This window comes from Podarcis tiliguerta, assembly GCF_965153285.1.
Source record: "Podarcis tiliguerta genome assembly, chromosome: 6".
Taxonomy (NCBI): Eukaryota; Metazoa; Chordata; class Lepidosauria; order Squamata; family Lacertidae; genus Podarcis; species Podarcis tiliguerta.
In genome coordinates this window covers 90,264,026-90,285,551 of record NC_139539.1, presented here as the reverse complement: position 1 = coordinate 90,285,551, position 21,526 = coordinate 90,264,026, and the positions used below count along the sequence as shown (strand labels likewise).

Below are 21,526 nucleotides of genomic sequence, written 5' to 3'. Positions count from 1 at the left end.
TCAAACTCACGCTGGTAGCTTCGAGAACACTGTCCAACCATCTCGTCCTCTGTTGTCCCCTTCTCCTTGTGCCCTCCATCTTTCCCAACATCAGGGTCTTCTCCAGGGAGTCTTCTCTTCTCATGAGGTGGCCAAAGTATTGGAGCCTCAGCTTCAGGATCTGTCCTTCCAGTGAGCACTCAGGGCTGATTTCCTTCAGAATGGAGAGGTTTGATCTTCTTGCAGTCCATGGGACTCTCAAGAGTCTCCTCCAGCACCAGAATTCAAAAGCATCAATTCTTCAACCCAACTCATTTCAGTGAGTTTACTCTGCATGGGGATGGAAGGAGACAGCGTGAACCGTGAACCGTAGCAATTCCCATTTCCTTTTCCCTTTTCATTGGAATCTCCTGACATCCGTGACCCAGAGTAAATCGTGTTTCAGTTTCAATCTCTCACCTAAAGACAAGAGCAGGGGTCAGCCAACTTTTTCAGCAGGGGGCCAGTCCACTGTCCCTCAGACCATGTGGGGGGGCCGTACTACATTTTGAAAAAAATATATGAACAAATTCCTATGCCCCACAAATAACCCAGAGATGCATTTTTAATAAAAGGGCAGATTCTACTCATGTAAAAACACGCTGATTTCTGGACCGTCCACAGGCCGGATTTAGAAGGCGATTGGGCTGGATCCAGCCCCCAGGCCTTAGTTTGCCTATCCATGGACAAGAGCCATGGCATCTGGTGAAGAGATATGAGCACTTTAAAGGTAATGGGTAACTTAGATAGTAGAAATTCCTGTAACTGCAACGTATCTTAAACTCCAAACTAATCCCCAAAACTTAACCTCCATGAGAGGGGACACTACGATTTTGCTGAGCAACTAGTTTCACTGCCCAGTTGTTTTTCCTGGTATATTGCCTCAATCTGATGTCTTACAATGTGAATCTCTTGCCGCTTATCCTTTCCTGGGACTTGGTAAATGGTTCCTTTTACATAACATAAATCCCTGCATACGGTCGTACCTCTACTTATGTATCCTTCTGGATATGGAATCTTCAGGTTACGGCCACGGCAAACCCGGAAGTGTATACAGTCATAGGTAAAGGTACCCCTGACCATTAGGTCCAGTCGTGACCGACTATGGGGTTGTGCGCTCATCTCACTCTTTAGGCCGAGGGAACCGGCGTTTGTCATGCTTCCGGGTCATGTGGCCAGCATGACTAAGCTGCTTCTGGCAAACCAGAGCAGCACACGGAAACACCGTTTACCTTCCCGCCGCAGTGGTACCTATTTATCTACTTGAACTTTGACGTGCTTTCAAACTGCTATGTTGGCAAAGCAGGGACCGAGCAACAGGAGCTCACCCCGTCGCGGGGATTCGAACCGCCGACCTTCTGATCGGCAAGCCCTGGGCTCTGTGGTTTAACCCACAGTGCCACCCGTGTCCCGTGTATACAGTCATACCTCGGGATAAATACGCTTCAGGTTAAGTATTTTCGGGTTGCGCTCTGCGGTGACCCAGAAGTAACAAAGTGCATCTCACGTTCTGTTCAGGATGTGAATGGGGCTCTGGAACGGATCCTGTTCGCATCCCAAGGTACCACTGTACTTCCGGGTTTCGCCGCATGCGCAAAAGCGCTCAATCACGCTGCGTGCATGCGCAGAAGCCCGCCTCTATTTACTTAATTAGAGAATTAAGTTTGTATCCGGAGGGTCCACTATATTTTATAAAAACTATACCATTTAGCACTGGGACGCGGGTGGCGCTGTGGGTTAAACCACAGACCCTAGGGATTGCCAATCAGAAGGTCGGCGGTTCGAATCCCCGCAACAGGGTGAGCTTCCGTTGCTCGGTCCCAGCTCCTGCCAGCCTAGCAGTTCAAAAACACGTCAAAGTGCAAGTAGATAAATAGGTACTGCTCCGGCAGGAAGGTAAACGGCGTTTCCGTGCGCTGCTCTGGTTCGCCAGAAGCGGCTTAGTCATGCTGGCCACATGACCCGGAAGCTGTACGCCGGCTCCCTCGGCCAATAAAGCGAGATGAGCGCCGCAACCCCAGAGTCGGCCATGACTGGACCTAATGGTCAGGGGTCCCTTTACCTTTACCTATACCATTTAGCATTCTATTATTGCATCCATCACAGCTTGTTTACACTGCTGAATTTATCTTAATGCTGTCAGCGACATTTCCCCCCATTCACCTGTTGGGGGCGCGGTTAGTGAGCAGAGGTCAAGCCCTGTGGTCCAGGTGGGAGCCAGGTGCTGTAGGGGATTTCTGATTCTTCCTGCCATTTTTGGTATAATCCATCAACTTAATCTGCCATTCTTTTCTGCTAGGGACTTTTATCTTCCCTACCTGAGCCAAACTTCGCGTCACATGGACTACTTGTTCAATGATCAGGATCGCTGGTGTTTTTGCTTTTACTTCTGTTTTCAAAGCACTACCTGAAGCTGCTTAACATAACTTGGGGGAACAAAGTTGGGATGAGCAGTAGGACATAAACTCCCCCCCCCCCATAATATTAATTATTTTCAGTAGATAAACATAGTAAAAAAAGAAAAGATTGACAGTAATAAAGACAAACAAAAAATAAAAGAAAAAGAGAAAAAAGAAAAAAGATACATACAACATATTACCACTTATTTAATTAAAATTAAGTACCATCCATCTTCATAAACATAGTATTTGACTTCCTCGAATCTCTTCCATCCGAATTTCTTAGTAATTACCGGTATATGTAGCAGTTTCCAATATCAGTGTTTCAAAAGACCATATCACAGTCCTAATCATATTACATAGCTTTCCTTTCGTACATTTTCTTATTTATAAATTTAATTCCATTTTAATCCTAGTCCTAATTGTTTCTTTCAAGTGGTTACATATCTTTAATATTACAATATTTATTCAAGTAGTCTTTAAATTTCTTCCACTCTTCTTGATGTTCTTCTTCTTTCTGGTCGTGGATTTTCCCATGTTGTTTCCCTAATCTAAACTACTCCAATAAATGCTTGAAACTGCTATTAGAGCTATCTGGGAGAGAAAAAAGACAGGTATACAACAGTGATAAGAGAGGCAGAGAGAGATATAACTGTTTTTAAACGAAGTCAAATGGAATGTGCACAGAAAGTTTGCAATTAAAGGCAGATGGTTTGACTAACAGGGTTATATTTTTGTGAGATGTGGGGCCAGAATGCCAGAAGCCTTTGTGTGTGTGTGAAGCAGACCTTCCTGTATCCTGAATGGAACTTTCCCAGGCAATAGCTAGAAAATTAATAGGGGGTACTTGATTAGTAAAAGAGACCCTTTGCAGTAAAATGAGGCCATCTGGATATAAACTAGCTGGGTTTACAGATCTCTCCCCCCTTTTGAAAGCTCAGCTAAGGATGTCCTGCAAGTGGAACGGTGCTTCAGTATTTTATTACTGGCCTTTGCACATTGTTCACAATATTTACAATATTTACATGCCATCCCTTAGCCCCTTCCTCGAAAAGAAGACCTCCCTGTTTGTTTGAGACATGTTTGGGAAAGTTGGAGCTACTAAATCTGAATATACTCCCAATTTTATTGTAGTTATTTCACAGAACAGTCCTGTACATGCTTCTGAGAAATGAGTCCGATTGAGTTCAGTGGGGCTTACTCCTAAACCAATGGGTATAGGATAGGGCAAATTTGTCTGGGTCAGGAATGGCACAACTTAGGTGCCACCACAGAGAAGTCCCTGGTGAAGATCTTAATTTATGGCAGGTTTACATGGGAGCAGATGGTCCTCTGGTTCATTGCAGTTCTGAGTTGTGGGATTTGCTGTTTTGTAGGGTGGCGCTGTGGGTTAAACCACAGAGCCTAGGACTTGCCAATCAGAAGGTCGGCAGTTCGAATCCCCGCAATGGGGTGAGCTCCTGTTGGTCGGTCCCTGCTCCTGCCAACCTAGCAGTTCGAAAGCACATCACAGTGCAAGTAGATAAATAGGTACCGCTCCGGCGGGAAGGTAAATGGTGTTTCCGTGTGCTGCTCTGGTTCGCCAGAAGCGGCTTAGTCATGCTGGCCACATGACCCGGAAGCTGTACTCCGGCTCCCTCGGCCAATAAAGCGAGATGAGCGCCGCAACCCCAGAGTCGGTCACGACTGGACCTAATGGTCAGGGGTCCCTTTACGTTTACCTTCAGGATGGCGAGAGGAATTCTTCAGCAGAAGCAAGGAAGCCACTACTCACTTTTAAGAAACTAAACTAGGGTTCTCACGTTAAGCTCTTGGGTGTCATGACTTGTCGTCTTCCTGTTCTGCTGCAGCATCAACATTCAAATCAAATGAAATCAAGCTGTTAGACTACGCCGAAATTATTACAATTTATTTAGCAGACCACTGTAAACAAATGAAAACATTAGCAGCAGGGTGGATAAAAATCAATGATTTTTTAAAAACCAACAACAGATTTCTTTTATTTAAATCGGATTTTTAAAATAAAATGCTTTTGTAGGAAAAATCTTTCTAAAGATAGTTTTCTATTTAGGTAGGTTACATTATAGTCCAAAGGCTATTCATCAGGAAATAAGTGTGCTAAAATTCAGTCTAAGTTGTTTGTTGTTGTTTTTTAAAAAAACGTTTAACCACATCAGTTAACAAACATGAATAGATATGCTATAATGTTACTGCTTTAGTTAAATAAAATGTTTAAATTGTTATTAAGGAAATGATTATTTTTCTCCTTCCAATAAAGTACAGCAGAAAAGTTGTCCATATATAAACAGTTAACTTATTAAACCTCACAATAATTTAATAAAATTATCTATGTATTTCTAATAGTATAACCAAATCAGTAATTTTTGATATAACTGTAAAAACTACTCTGAAAATTAATTATTCCAAAAATGAAACCTTCATCTGGTTGTAAATATTAAGATTATACCAGCAAGAATGAGTCTTTCTGCAAAAAAGAAGAAGAAGAAGTCCTACTGACTGGTGATTTAAATCGATTTGATTTAAATCAAATCCACCCTGATTAACAGGATTTTAATCTCACTTGTAATGTAATAAATCCTATGTATAATATGGATAGCTAGAAAGAATAAATTATGAAATAATGTGCAGTTGAAAACATTGACAATAGGACCCAAGGAGGGGATTGGGGGAGGTCTCGAAATTCAAAGAAATCTCTCTATATGGATATGTATTTGGTTTTGTTATAAATTGATATTTTGTAAAATCAAATAAAAACAATTTCAGAAAAACGCCAAAACATTCAAATCAAATCCTAGAAACAGAATATTTCCCCCCCGGTGGGATAGCTTGGATGAAATACCATCCCGTAGTAGAATGTTTTACGCCTGCTCAGAGGAATTACCGTATTTTTCGCCCCATGGGACGCACTTTTTCCCCTCCAAAAATGAAGGGGAAATGTGCGTGCGTCCTATGGGGCGAATGCAGGCTTTCGCTGAAGCCTGGAGAGCAAGAGGCGTCGGTGTGCACCGACCCCTCTCGCTCTCCAGGCTTCAGGAAGCTATCCGCAAGCCTTGGGAGCCTTGCGGGCAATAGCCTGTTCTGGGGGCTGGGGTTGGGGGAAGCTCGGGCTTCCCCCGCCCCAGCCCAGCAAGCTCCGGGAGCGATGGAGAGGTTGTGCAACATCACCATCACTCCTGGACCCGTTCTGGGGCCTGGGGTTGGGGGAAGCTGGGCTTCCCCCGCCCCCAGCCCCGCAAGCAAGCTCCGGGAGCAATGGCGAGGTTGAGCGCAACCTCGCCTCCGTTCCTGGACCCCCAGCTCCGAGGCTAAAAACAAAGCCAGGACAGCTAGCTGTCATGGCTTCTTTGCTCTTTGGGGTTCGGGGGGGAAATAAATCCCCCTCCTTTATTCCCCCCCCCCAAAAAAATAAGTGCGCCCTATGGGCCGGTGCGCCCTATAGGGTGAAAAATACGGTAAATGTTGTGCATTTTGCTGGCATTGTAGCGTTGGAAGAATGAGAATGCCCCATCCCTTAGTCTGAGGACCAAGCCTTGTTTGCCCTCTGTGAACTGCCAACATCATCAAAACCATCGAGTTTCTTAAGTTTGCCAAGACATCAGAGAGGCAAAGCAAAATACAGCCCTCCTTGCCACCTGGTTCTGTATGCTAAAACCAAGTTTAGATAGTATATTTCATAGTTCCTGCCATCCTTCTCTCCTAGCCCCCAACCAACATGGCTCTGAAGTTGGCCAATGGTTGTGTCTTTGGACAGCATTCAGAATGGTGCAAGCAGAACAATTTCTGCTTGTGCAGCAAGACTTCCCCCCCCCTCCCCCTCCATGTGCCCCCTTTGCCATCCCCCCATGTACTTGGGGAGGGGTTGGGGAAAAATTCACAACAATGGCAAGTCCCATTGTGCAATAAAAGTAATACCACTTGTACAATAACATATTTGAATGTCACCCTTTGCTTAGTACGGTGGTACCTCGGGTTACATACGCTTCAGGTTACATACGCTTCAGGTTACAGACTCCGCTAACCCAGAAATAGTACCTCGGGTTAAGAACTTTGCTTCAGGATGAGAACAGAAATCATGCCACAGCAGCAGTAGGAGGCCCCATTAGCTAAAGTGGTGCTTCAGGTTAAGAACAGTTTCAGGTTAAGAACAGACCTCCAGAACGAATTAAGTACTTAACCCGAGGTACCACTGTATTATAAAAAAAGGTAAAATAAAAACTATACGCTGAAAACGTCAAATTCAAAATAATAATAATAATAATAATAATAATAATAATAATAATAATAATTTATTTATACCCCGCCCATCTGGCTGGGTTTCCCCAGCCCCTCTGGGTGGCTTCCAACAAAACACTAAAATACAATAACCTATTAAACATTAAAAGCTTCCCTAAACAGGGCTGACTTGAAACCATGAAACATGGTTAATAGCTATTTTCAAACCCAGGCTTTCCTCCTTTAGTTTGAACGATAGTCCTGTCTAAGGTGGTCGACCATTTACTGCGGCGGGTTGGGTGGGTGTGCTTTGTGAGATAATCCCACTTGCAAGATTTTGACTTGCAGAGAGCAATTTACAAAGTGGTTCTATATCTGAATGGAGTTTCCCAGAAAATCTGGCATGGGATTCGCTGTGCTTTATCTGTCTGTGTCTCCCAAATCCTTACAGGCAGATGGTGGAGGGGGGCTGTTTTTATCACAGTGTGTGGGCTGGGTGATCTTCCAGCCGATGGACCTGAGTGAGGAAGAATGCATCTGAAAGCTGCAGGCCTTGTGACCTCTGCTCAAGATATAATGCTTAGGGAAATGCCTTCCCTCCGAACCTAAAGCCCTTTTTTCATCACACTTACATTCTCCCTATGAAGGGACATGGGTGGCGCTGTGGTCTAAACCACTGAGCCTCTTGGGCTTGCCGATCGGAAGGTCAGCAGTTCGAATCCCCGCGATGGAGTGAGCTCCCGTTGCTCTGTCCCAGCTCCTGCCAACCTGGCAGTTCGAAAGCACACTGGTGCAAGTAGATAAATAGGTACCACTGCGGTGGGGAAGTAAATGGTGTTTCCATGTGCTCTGGTTTCCGTCACGGTGCCCCTTTGCACCAGAAGCGGTTTAGTCCTGCTGGCCACATGACCCAGAAAGCTGTGGACAAATGCCGGCTCCCTTGGCCTGAAAGCAAGATGAGCGCTGCAACCCCATAGTCCCGGTACCTGCAGCCCAGGGGGCCTTCAGATAACCACCCATTGAGTGGCAGCTGGAGGAGGCATTGGCAAAAAGACTGCATGCCAGCGGCTGGGTCAGCAGGACTTGTGCTGGTCACTGCAGCTTCCTTTCTGTTCCCTCTCCCCGCCCCAAAAGATCTTAGAGCCAAGAGACAGCATAATAAAATGCTTGTTTTATTGTTTTTTTTAAAGTTTAAAAAATATTATCCCTTCTGCAGTAGTGTGCTTAATCCCAAGCAAGTGTGTTTGGCATCAGGGCAGGCAGACGCAAGCTCCATTTGTTTCCCTGTAATCGTAAAGATGCTGTGATTTTAGTGAGATTAAATACAAAGCTGCGCGTACTCAGAAGTGTTTGTTCTTATCAGAGTTGGCAAACTTTGCTTTTTTATTTTTATTTTGTTCCGAAATGCCAAGCAAGTGGAAGCAGTTGTAAAGCACGGAACGGCAGTGGAGCAGAAAAGAGATATGTTAATTGTGTGCGGTTGTTGTTTAGTCATTTAGTTGTGTCCAACTCTTTGTGACCCCATTGACCAGAGCACGTCAGGCACTTCTGTCTTCCACTGCCTCCTGCAGTTTAGTCAAACTCACGCTGGTACCTTTGAGAACACTGTCCAATCCATCTCGTCCTCTGTCGTCCCCTTCTCCTTGTGCCCTCCAGCTTTCCCAACATCAGGGTCTTTTCCAGGGAGTCTTCTCTTCTCATGAGGTGGCCAAAAGATTGGAGCCTCAGCTTCAGGATCTGTCCTTCCAGTCAGCACTCAGGGCTGGTTTCCTTCAGAATGGAGAGGTTGGATCTTCTTGCAGTCCATGGGACTCTCAAGAGTCTTCTCCATCATCATAATTCAAAAGCATCAATTCTTCGGCGATCAGCCTTCTTTATGGTCCAGGTCTCACTTCCATACATCACTACTGGGAAAGCTATAGCTTTAACTATACCGACCTTTGTTGGCAAGGTGATGTCTCTGCTTTTTAAGATGCTGTCTTGTGTGCTCCTGAAGCCATACTCACAGAGCCATCAGAAGGGACACACCCATAAGACCATTAAGCCCAAAGTCTAAAATCAGCTGCACCATTGAGATCGTGCATAACTTTCCTTAGACTGTGCTCACACTGCTGTTTATAGTGCACTCATCCTGCTTCCAAAGCTGGATTTTCAATACAAAACACATATGTATATCGTGCATCGTTATACGATATTCCTGTTTGATATGTTCTTTCTCAAACCAGATTAACACTGATTGGAATTCTTAAGCTGTTCTGACTTGGTTTCTAGCCAGGGTATGAACCCCCTAAAAAAAGGTAAAAGACCCCTGCATGGTTACGTCCAGTCAAAGGCAACTAGGGGGTTGCGGTACTCATCTCGCTTTCAGGCTGAGGAAACCGGCATTTGCCCACAGACAGCTTTCCGGGACATGTGGCCAGCAGGACTAAACCGCTTCTGGTGCAATGAGATACTGTGACAGAAACTAGAGTGCATGGAAGCGCCGTTTACCTTCCTGCCACATCAGTACCTATTTATCTACTTGCACTGGTGTGCTTTCAAACTGTTAGGTTGGCAGGAGCTGGGACGGAGCAACGGGAGCTCACCCTCTCACTGGGAATCGAACCGCCAACTTTCCAATTGGCAAGCCCAAGAGGCTCCGTGGTTTAGACCACAGCGCCACCCACGTCCCAGAAGGCTGGTTCTGAAGGAAAAATTGACTCTTGCCTTTGTGTTGCCTAACTCTTCTCTCTTTTCCTTCTAGTATATTGGCAGCCTAGATGTGCCCCGGCCAAACAGCAGGGTGGAGATTGTCACGGCCATGAGACGCATCAGGGTAAGTGGTGCCGATGCTTTGATTCCAACACGCTTATAGATGTCTGCTGTATCCGAATAAGATTTGTGTGAACGAGAGAGAGATATCTTAATTCTAGATGGTTGGGAGAGGTAATGTGGGAATGCTGCGATTCTTATTAAGCCCCTTGTAAACGGGTAAACGTGGTCCCTTCCTCAACGGCAGTGGCTCATGCTCTGTTTCTGCTGATAGTACCGTATTTTTCGCTCTATAAGACGCACCGACCACAAGACGCACCTAGTTTTTGGAGGAGGAAAACAAGAAAAAAAATATTCTGAATCTCAGAAGCCAGAACAGCAAGAGGGATCGCTGCGCAGTGAAAGCAGCAATCCGTCTTGCTGTTCTGGCTTCTGGGATAGCTGCGCAGCCTGCATTCGCTCCATAAGACACACACACATTTCCCCTTACTTTTTAGGAGGGAAAAAGTGAGCCTTATAGAGCAAAAAATACTGTAATTTTAGCAACATGAATTTTTATAGCACTACCAGTGCACCTAGTTCTTTAGGAAGTAATAACTTCCTTGCCCCAGAGAGCTTGCAATGTAAAATTCAACCCAGGAAGTCAGCTGCAGAAGAAAGATTGTGGGTTCAGTTCAGTTGTACCCTCACCTGAGTGCTAACCATTTCTGGCCTGAGGGGTCTAGTTACTCTTGGCCCATGGAAACAATTACTTTGCCTGCCCTGCCTCTCCCTCTCCCCCCTCACTGAATGTTTCTGGATTCTGTATTAGCTGATAACATGCAGTACGGTGGATTTCATCGATAAACTCATTCTAGAAACTTTGAATACAGTGGTACCTTGGTTGTCAAACTTAACCTATTCGAAAACCAAGGCGTGGCTTCCGATTGGCTGCAGGATTGGCCAGTCAGAAGCTGCAGAAGCCACGATGGACATTTGGCTTCCGAAAAACATTGCAAACTGGAGCCGATTTGTTCAGGAGTCAAACCGTTTGACAACCAAGGTACCACTGTAGTAAGGTAGATCAAAAAGATGGATAGAAAATCTTCCTTAGAAGAACATCTCCAACCAGCAGCTGACCTGTCATGAGAAATTCCCCTGTATATTGAAATACCCGAGGTTGATTATTTGAAGTTTTCTTTCAAATTTGTGGTCAGCAGAGTTGAGAGTGTATTGTTGGCTATCCAAGACCATTCCTGTTACTGAATGTGTATCTTTTCAGTTATGCTTAAACAATGTGTGTGTTTGAGCGGATTCCTTGCATGCAGATAATAAAGAACATATTTTGCATATCCACACTTGCTTTTTCTGATTCGTTATCCTGTTCTCAAACATTGCTTCATCCTATAAGGACGGTAGTTCGCCACCACCTCAGTTACGATGTGCCTTATTTGGGAAGGCAAAAAAACATGGTGGACGAGAACCTCCCGTGACAGCAGATAGTTCTTTCTAGGACATTATGCAGCATGCAAGAGCCTGTTGAATTTGCCCCAGGAGGACCAGGGCTTCTTCGCTGCTCTCCGTTTCTGAACAGCGATGAGCGCAAGAACAGGAAATTCCTTGCCGCCGGCCTGCGCAGACTCGTCCCAGAGGTCTCCAACCTCTGTTCCCCCATCCCTGCCCAGCCGTGTGCTAATGAAGCGGGGGAAAGCAGAGTAATGGAATTCCTCAGATTCCAGCCTTAATCTGCCGCTCTGGATTCCATCTCAAGCTTAGCAGACAAGCAGGGAGGGAGCTGCCTGCCAGACGTCTTGGAAGAGGGGGGGGGGCTAGCTTTTCCGGGAATCGCAAGGCCAACATGACCCAGGCAAAGGTATGGTGGAGCAGCAGTTGCCTTATATTGAAGCCGAAGAACGAGAGAAACCCTGGCAGTTTCCAAGCACTTAGCTAAGAAGTGCTTAAAATGCAGAATAGGACCTGTTTTGGGTAGGGGGGGGAGTGTGTCAAAGCCCTAGGTCAATATAGCTGCTTCGGATTTTTTCGCTTTGCGTAATAGGTAAAGGGACCCCTGACCACTAGGTCCAGTCATGACCGACTCTGGGGTTGCGGCGCTCATTTCGCTTTACTGGCCGAGGAGCCAGACAGCTTCCAGGTCATGTGGCCAGCATGACTAAGCCGCTTCTAGCGAACCAGAGCAGCACATGGAAACGCCGTTTACCTTCCCGTCAGAGCGGTACCAATTTATCTACTTGCACTTTGATGTGCTTTCGAACTGCTAGGTTGGTAGGAGCAGGGACCGAACACCGGGTCGCGGGGATTCGAACCGCCAAGCTTCGGATCGGCGAGTCCTAGGCTCTGTGGTTTAACCTGCAGCACCACCCTTGCATAATAGATGTGCTTATGTTAGGGCCGGTTGATGCTGCCATGATTGGTGGTAATTTTTTTAGTGTTTTATCAACTGGCCCTTATTATGGTCAGCGGGGGGGGGGGTGTAAGCGACGCTAGCATTACTCTTTAAAGAGGGGTTGGATTCATGAGAGAGACAACCTCAATTTCAAAAAGGAGTGAGAACCATTTATAAACTATAATTGACGCTTGGATTGCGAAAGTGATCCGTGCGCGATGCACGTTCGCAACCCGCAACAGGGCGTCTATGCACACGCAGATTGCGATTCAGCACTTTTGCGCATGCGCAAAGTGCGATTTAGCGATTCTGTGTGTGCGCGACCGCCGAAACCCGGAAGTAACCGTTCCGGTACTTCCGGGTTTCGGCAGGTGTGTTACCCGAAAAAACGCAACCTGAAGCGGCTGTAACCCAAGGTATGACTGTACAGTGGTACCTCAGGTTACATACGCTTCAGGTTACATACGCTTCAGGTTATAGACTCCGCTAACCCAGAAATAGTACCTCGGGTTAAGAACTTTGCTTCAGGATGAGAACAGAAATCGTGCGGTGGTGGCAGCGGGAGGCCCCATTAGCTAAAGTGGTGCCTCAGGTTAAGAACAGTTTCAGGTTAAGAACGGACCTCCAGAACGAATTAAGTACTTAACCCCAGGTACCAGTGTAATAATAATAATAATAAAGAGGAGCCCTTCGTGGCTGTAGCGCAAGAGTTTGCTCCAAGAGACAAACTTGCCCAAGTTTCATCTAGTACAGTGGTACCTCATGTTACATACGCTTCAGGTTACATACGCTTCAGGTTACAGACTCCGCTAACCCAGAAATAGTGCTTCAGGTTAAGAACTTTGCTTCAGGATGAGAACAGAAATCGTGCTCTGGTGGCGCGGCAGCAGCGGGAGGCCCCATTAGCTAAAGTTGTGCTTCAGGTTAAGAACAGTTTCAGGTTAAAAACAGACCTCCAGAACGAATTAAGTACTTAACCCGAGGTACCACTGTATATAAAAAGACAGTATAAAGATTTGGACTCATTGGCAGGTTTTGACTAAACTTTCACAACTATATAAGGGGTAAAAACCAGCAGGGTATAGAATTTGTTTAATAAATCAATACGGAAATACGGGGGAAGCCAAAGTTGGGGGGGGAGAGAGAGATATGGATATATAAATTGTTCAATTAAGATTTGTGGAAAATTTGTTCTTACAATTTGAAAATTTAATAAAAATTATTAAAAAATAAGGAGAGGGTTGAATTCCCCAATGTATATCCTATAGAGAGGAGCAGGGCAGAGTTCAGCACATTAGTTCCTGCAACATTCTTGCCCGACCCCATCCCACAGCTGCCAGGAATTTCTGCAGCACCCTGTTCCCTCCGCCTGGCTGTCTTGGAGAAACCACCTAGGCAGAATAAAGAGGAGCCCTTCATGGCTGTGGCGCAAGAGTTTGCTCTGCCGTTGGCTGCTTGCTGTCCAGGGCCGTTCAGGAGAGCCTTTTGCGGAAAGATCTCCGGAAGAAAGCCCAGGTTCTGGTGGCGCTTCTTTCCCTGGGGGGGTCAGGTGATGGTTGGAGACCTTCCCAATTTCTCCTTCCATGGATTTGGTCTCCAATATGACACCCCACCCCCCCTTCCCGGCTGCTTCTTGTTTCTCTCTCCTCCCATGGTAAAGAAGCTCAGCCCTTTCAGAGGAGTGTGGTAGCCTCTGGCTTTTGTCAGGAATGCCTGGAATGGCTGTTGCATGTGGTCATTTTTCACCTTAGGCCTTTCCTAATCTGCAGGCAAGAGGCTGGGTAGAATGTGCTGAGTTTTAATATATTTTCCGGACCAACTAGAGTTTAATTTGCTGAAACCCACCCCCCATATTCTATCAAAACAGTGTCTGGAAATCCAGTTCGCTTACGCCAATGCGACTTTTAGTCTAGCTTCTCAGTTTTTATTTTCATTTTGTAAATTTAAAGTTTAACGTGTAATTTCCATGTATAATTCTTGGTCATTATTGCAAACGATACAATTCAGGTCGTCTAATCCTACACAACTACAAATTTCAGATTATAAACCTTAAAGAAAGAAAGAAAGAAAGAAAGAAAGAAAGAAAGAAAGAACCGGACCCGCCTCAAAGAGTTAAATGCGACAGCGGCATGCAAGTGTGTGCGAACAAGAATAACTGCCAGCAGCACATAACAACAATAACAATAATAATTTATTATTTGTACCCTACCCATCTGGCTGGGTTCCCCCAGCCACTCTGGGCGGCTTCCAACAAAGATTTTAAATACATTAAAATGCCACACACCAAAACCTTCCCTAAACAGGGCTGCCTTCAGCTGTCTTCTAAATGTCCGGTAGTTGTTTATTTCCTTGACATCTGGTGGGAGGGCGTTCCACAGGGCGGGCGCCACTACCGAGAAGGCCCTCTGTCTGGTTCCCTGTAGCTTTGCTTCTCACAGTGAGGGAACCGCCAGAAGGCCCTCGGTGCTGGACCTCAGTGTCCGGGTAGAACGGTGGGGGTGGAGACGCTCCTTCAGGTTGAGGCCGTTTAAGGCTTTAATGGTCAGCATCAGCACTTTGAATTGTGCTTGGAAACGTACTGGGAGCCAATGTAGGTCTTTCAGGACTGGTGTTATATGGTCTCGGCGGCCGCTCCAAGTCACCAGTCTAGCTGCCGTGTTCTGGATTAGTTGTAGTTTCCGGGTCACCTTCAAAGGTAGCCCCACGTAGAGCGCATTGCAGTAGTCCAAGCAGGAGATAACCAGAGCATGCACCACTGGCGAGACAGTCTGTGGGCAGGTAAGGTCTCAGCCTGCGTACCAGATGGAGCTGGTAAACAGCTGCCCTGGACACAGATTTGACCTGCGCCTCCATGGACAGCTGTGAGTCCAAAATGACTCCCAGGCTGTGCACCTGGTCCTTCAGGGGCACAGTTACCCCATTCAGGACCAGGGAGTCCTCCACACCTGCCCGCCTCCTGTCCCCCCAAAACAGTACTTTTGTCTTGTCAGGATTCAACCTCAATCCATTAGCCACCATCCACCCTCCAACCGCCTCCAGGCACTCACACAGGATCTTCACTGCCTTCACTGGTTCCTGCTCTCTCCTCATGCTCCCAGTGAACTTTTTCCTTTTCTTTCTTTGAGGGCGCATGTGATCTAAAACTGATGAGGGACCTTCTCCATGGGAAATATGGGAAGATGGCGAGCGGTTTGTCACCCTGCCCCCCCCCAATACTCCTGGCGGGAACAAATGGTTCTGCAAGCCCTAATGCTTCGCCAGCCTCTCTGCTTTGCTCTCCCAGGCAGGTAAGGCTGGCAAAGATCCAACTATGGGCCTACAGCGATGGAGTAATCGGCTACCCACGTTTCTCACGAGGGAAAAAGAAATCAGAAATAGGCTGCGGAAATCTGCATTGCCTTGCATTTTGGTGGCCTTTTTAAGCCGCACAAACCTAGGTTAGATATGAAACCCTGTGGGCACCTTGGCTGTTCTCCACAAGCCGCCGTCTATAATAGATGCATTCTCTGTGGAGAGATTCACATGGTTTCACATCCCAAAAGAAGAAGAAGAGGAGTTTGGATTTGATATCCCGCTTTATCACTACCCAAAGGAGTCTCAAAGCGGCTAACATTCTCCTTTCTCTTCCTTTCCCACTCTGTGAGGTAAGTAGGGCTGAGAGACTTCAGAGAAGTGTGAGTGGCGCAAGGTCACCCAGCAGCTGCATGTGGAGGAGTGGGGAAGCGAACCCGGTTCACCAGATTACGAGTGCACTGCTCCTAACCACTACAGTGGTACCTCGGGTTACATATGCTTCAGGTTACATACGGTTCAGGTTACAGACTCCGCTAACCCAGAAATAGTGCTTCAGGTTAAGAACTTTGCTTCAGGATGAGAACAGAAATTGTGCTCTGGTGGCACGGCAGCAGCGGGAGGCCCCATTAGCTAAAGTGGTCTTCAGGTTAAGAACAGTTTCAGGTTAAGAACGGACCTTCGGAACGAATTAAGTACTTAACCTGAGGTACCACTGTACACCACATTGGCTCTCAGTGTTCAGTAAAGAGGCTGGAAGATTCCCCACTCAACTCAGTGAAAACTGATCTTGGGGAAAGGTCTCTAGGAATGGCATAGTTTATTCCTGAGCGGCCTGTTTTATCTTTTGTCTGTCCTATCCCAAGGGACGCGGGTGGCACTGTGGGTTAAACCACAGAGCGTAGGACTTGCCGATCAGAAGGTTGGCGGTTTGAATCCCCACGACAGGGTGAGCTCCCATTGCTTGGTCCCTGCTCCTGCCAACCTAGCAGTTCGAAAGCACATCAAAGTGCAAGTAGATAAATAGGTACCACTCCGTCGGGAAGGTAAACAGTGTTTCCGTGCGCTGCTCTGGTTCACCAGAAGCGGCTTAGTCATGCTGGCCACATGACCCAGAAGCTGTAGGACGGCTCCCTCGGCCAATAAAGCGAGATGAGCGCCGCAACCCCAGAGTCGGTCACGACTGGACCTTATGGTCAGGGGTCCCTTTACCTTTACCTTTATCCCAAGTGTTACACCTCATACCTTGGTAAATTCCCCTTTTTTGAACTCCCAAGGGCTTTGAAGCCTGGAGGATGTTAGATGGGAAGATCTTGTTCTGTGCATTTGAACCCCTGGATGAAAGGATTTAAATATTTACCAGGATCCTGAATAGCTGATGCCCAAGCATACTTTTGTACCTTTTTGCTGTTTATATTTCTTAACTCCCCTTCCAACTCTTGCCTCTTCTGGAGGACAAAAAGGTTTTCTCCGTTTTGTGAGAGATTTTACTTTCTTGGGCTCCATGATCACTGCAGATGGTGACAGCAGCCACGAGCCTGCTTCTTGGGAGAAAAGCAATGACAAGCGTAGACAGCATCTTAAAAAGCAGAGACATCACTTTGCCAACAAAGGTCCATATAGTTAAAGCTATGGTTTTCCCAATAGTGATGTATGGAAGTGAGAGCTGGACCATAAAGAAGGCTGATGGCCAACAAATTGATGCTTTTGAATTATGGTGCTGGAGGAGACTCTTGAGAGTCCCATGGACTGCAAGAAGATCAGACCTATCCATTCTGAAGGAAATGAGCCCTGAGTGCTCACTGGAAGGACAGATCCTGAAGCTGAGGCTCCAATCCTTTGGCCACCTCATGAGAAGAGAAGACTCCCTGGAAAAGACCCTGATGTTGGGAAAGATGGAGGGCACAAGGAGAAGGGGATGACAGAGGACAATATGGTTGGACAGTGTTCTCGAAGCTAAGAACATGAGTTTGACCAAACTGCGGGAGGCAGTGGAAGACAGGAGTGCCTGGCGTGCTCTGGTCCATGGGGTCACGAAGATCCGGACACAACTAAACGAGTAAACAACAACAACAATAAAAGGTATTATGCTACTGTGGGTTATTTCTTCCCCCCTTATGGGTCAGCATGGCTCCCTTTGCTCATTGCTCCTGCTTTGTGGCTCTTAGATGTTCTGAGAACTTGCGTTAGGGCCCCTATCTTCCCCCACAGCCTGATTTTGGACGGCAGAAGGATAGAGTTTCTGCTTTTTTAAGATAGCCTCTGTGGAAAATGAAGGAGATGCTGAAGACAAAGGTCAGGGTTTGGAGAGGTTGGGGGACTCCCCTCCCCCTGGCCCAAATTTTATATGAATATTATATAACCGCCCTGAATGTGTGTATGAGTTTGTTTTGCTTGTGTAAACTATTGAGAGGTAGAAGCAGTGTGCATTAAACTGATGAATTCTGTCACATGTGACCTTTTGAAAACAGGATCTTCCTGATTCTATGATCTGATGTTGGCACCAGGCCTATGTCCTTCTGTGACATTGTTGACAAGGAAATCCAGCTTTCTATCACATTGCTATTCCCTGTTCCTGCCCTGAAATGATCGATATATGCCCCTCTCTTGGCGGTTTGCAAATGCAGAATTCTTTGGTGGTGCCCTGCCTGGAACAAGTCTGACCCATGGATTATGTGTATAAATAAGGGTTGTAGAGATTACATGAAGCAGTTTCCCATGGCACAAGACCCTTTACACTTGGACAAGTCTTTGTAAATGTGCTTCTCAGCAGCCCAATGGTCAGTTAAGGCCGGTATCTGGCTTGAGGACATGTCGGTGGCTAACCAAGCCACAAAACAGAACTGCCGACTCAGGATTTAACCAGGAGGCATTGACGTTTTTATTAAAGATAAGATACAACGTTTAAGAGTTTGCATTGTGGTTTGGATGGTTTTTACAAATGGTACAGATCTGTAACTAATAAAGAAAATGAACATCTACTGATAGAAAGGACTGACAGAATCCGAGACCAGGGAGAAGAGACGGTGGAAGAAGATTGCAAAAAAGTTTAAAAATTTATTTAGAGAAATCTTGTAAAATTAATGAATGTTAGGAAAATGTCGGAATGAAATTACATGGCTTTAGTAGAAACATTATAAGGAGTTAAGTACAAATAAGTTTTAGGGTTTTAATGGTAAGATAAGGTTAAAATAAATTAAGATAATTAAATGACAGAAAACAGTGAAAGGTGGAAAGGATTTGCTGAAATAATTAATAACTAGAACACAAAAAAGGGAGGTGTGAGGAGGTCGAGGAAATAAGTTAATGAAAGATAATGATAAATATTGGATGTGTTTTTAATTGTTTTTGTTTTGATGTATTGTGTCCTTTGTTTTCTTTTTATGTATTGTAATGTATTGATTTGTATTGTTTATTCTTTTTTCTTTTTCTTACTTCTTTTTGTAATCTTTAAACTTTTAATAAATATTATTTTTAAAAAAGAAAAGAAAATGAAGATCTACTTGAGCATTTGGGTGAGCCCATGGGAATGAAATGCAATGCAAAATAAACTTGAGATAAAACAAAAGCTATGCAGTTTGTGAAGCTGGCATTACAAATATAGGAAGCAAGCAGCCAACTGAACCACGTCCATCGTTGATTAAATAATTTGCTCTACTTGTGCAGAAATGCAGTGGGGAGAATAATTCTCAGTCTGTGCTGCTGTCTGGCTTTTTATACTTCTGTTCTGGTTAAAGGAAGAGCTGTCATGGTTGGACGATGCTTCCATCACCAATGGAGTTGCTACCTCCAGCTATTGCAATGGCCCTTACGTTTCCTGACAGGAATGGCTCGCCCCTGACTTCATACTGTGTGTCTGGACCTTCTCAACACCTGGGTATCTTGACTGATTCACACGTCCTTCCTTGTCACCATCTTCTGTCATGGTTATGACAGCATGAAATAAACTGCGTCTCACCTGCAGTATTGCTATTCCTTAAGAACTGATGTTGTTGTTGTTGTTGTTTAGTTGTTTAGTCGTGTCCGATTCTTCGTGACCCCCTGGACCAGAGCACGCCAGGCACTCCTGTCTTCCACTGCCTCCCGCAGTTTGGTCAAACTCATGCTGGTAGCTTCGAGAACACTTTCCAACCATCTCGTCCTCTGTCGTCCCCTTCTCCTTGTGCCCTCCATCTTTCCCAACATCAGGGTCTTTTCTAGGGAGTCTTCTCTTCTCATGAGGTGGCCAAACTATTGGAGCCTCAGCTTCAGGATCTGTCCTTCCAGTGAGCACTCAGGGCTCATTTCCTTCAGAATGGAGAGGTTTGATCTGCTTGCAGTCCATGGGACTCTCAAGAGTCTCCTCCAGCACCATAATTCAGAAGCATCAATTCTTCGGCGATCAGCCTTCTTTATGGACAGATGTACACCAAGGAAAAAATGTTTCCTATTGCTAAGCAAGGACCCTCTCCTCATCAGCGACGGAGCCTACTCAGGGCTCAACCACACTAACCTTTGCTCTGCACAGCTCTGGGCAAAGGGCAAGGGCTTTCTAGGTCTGTGTTTGAGTCCTTCCTTCCTTCCTTCCTTTTTGCCCCAGTGCTCTCCCTTTAAAATACTGCTCTTTACTGCGGAATTGGAACAAATGGCAATCTGCGGACAACTCAAATTGCTCCAATTCAGTGGTAAATGTCGGGTTTTCCTGAAGAAAGCACCGGGGCAAAAACAACTAGCGTTAAAACATGGACTGGAGAAGCATGAGCCTGTGGTTAGAAAGGCTACGTGTGGATGAGCCCTTAGTCTTCAGCAGGTCTTTCTCAGCAGCTGTGAATCATGTACGAAAACAATCCTTGCTTTATTCTCCTGTATAAAACAGTTATTGTAAAGCTGCTTGTGCAATAATTTTCCATCATAGGCTCGGATTTCACTCTGGACTTGCAGGTGCATAGAGGCTCCGTCACACAATCTGAGATCTTCATGCAGAGAACATCCTGAAGTCTTAAAATCTTTCAGGGGTCACCTGTGACTCCCCGTTATCATACCACCAGAGGATGTCTCAGGATCCTGAATGAAACTACAGTGGTGCCTCGGTTCACTAACTTAATCCGTTTCAGAAGTCTGTTCTTAAACCGAAACCGTTCTTAGACTGAGATAAAGTTCTCAAACCAAGACATTATTTCCGGTTTTGCGGAGTTTGTAAACCAAATCATTCTTAAACCGGACTGTTCTTAAACCGAGGCACCACTGTATTTGATGGTTTTAGGACGAAAGTAACCCTGCCTTGTCAGTCTTGTCCTGCCCTAGTTCATTCAGATGTCAAAGAGATAAACAACTATATGACATTTAGAAAACATCTGAAGGCAGCCCTGTTTAGGGAAGTTTTTAACGACTAATGTTTTAATGTATTTTTAACCTTCTGCTAGGAAACAGTACGTTCTATCATATGTGGTGGACCTGTAAAAGGGTAAAAGAGTGATGGGAAATAATTCATAATGAACTGAAAAAAATGTTTAAAAGCACCCCTCCACACCAAAAAACAAAACAAAACCCAGAGTCCTTTCTGTTGGAGATAATTCAGCCTGAAATTCCCACGTGTCAAAAAAGGTTATTTATGTATGCCACTACTGCGGCCTGTGTTTCGTTAGCACAAAAATGGAAAACGAGTGAGGTTCCAACTAAAGAAGATAGGCAAATTAAACTGATGGAATATGCACAGCTTGCGGTCCTAACATATAGAATAAGAGAACAAGAAGAACATAGGTTTAAAGAAGATTGGAAAATGTTTGTTGAATATATGCAGGGAAATTGTGTATATTTGAAAACGTGGGCAGCATTAAGATAAATCCAGCAGTGTAAATAAGTTTTGGTGCAATAATAGAATACTGAATGGTTTAGTTTATGTAAAATACTCAGCGATTTATGTTGTGCAAAATGAACCATGGAAAGAGAGGAACGGAAGTCGCTGATATTTTAAGGTTGTTTAAGTGAATATTAGGGACGTGGGTGGGACTGTGGGTTAAACCACAGAGCCTAGGACTTGCCACCGGCAGTTCGAATCCCCGTGACGGGGTGAGCTCCCGTTGCCCGGTCCCTGCTCCTGCCAACCTAGCAGTTTGAAAACACATCAAAGTGCAAGTAGATAAATAGGAAGGTAAATGGTGTTTCCGTGCGCTGCTCTGGTTTGCCAGAAGCAGCTTAGTCATGCGGGCCAAATGACCCGGAAGCTGTATGCCGGCTCCCTCGGCAAATAAAGCGAGATGAGTGCCGCAACCCCAGAGTCATCCACGACTGGACTTAATGGTCAGGGGTCCCTTTACCTTTAAGTGAGTATTCTAAAATGTAAAACAGAAAGAAAAGGTGTCTTCCTCAACAGGCAGACAGCTTGGTAGGCCCATGGAAGCTCCTTGCTGGGGTATCCCCTCCAAGCACATTGCATCTTCCGCTGGCACTGCCCTTGTCCGTGGCCCACCTG

General features: G+C 45.6%; 1 protein-coding gene across 1 annotated transcript in view; it reads left to right on the top strand.

Moving 5' to 3' along the window:
• NOS1AP (nitric oxide synthase 1 adaptor protein) overlaps positions 1–21,526 on the top strand; it is a 61,930-nt gene that overhangs the window by 24,911 nt on the left and 15,493 nt on the right. Inside the window, exon 2 of the mRNA XM_083446357.1 lies at positions 9,394–9,465. Within this exon, the coding sequence (XP_083302483.1) occupies positions 9,394–9,465 (72 nt within the window). The remainder of the gene's footprint in view (positions 1–9,393; positions 9,466–21,526) is intronic.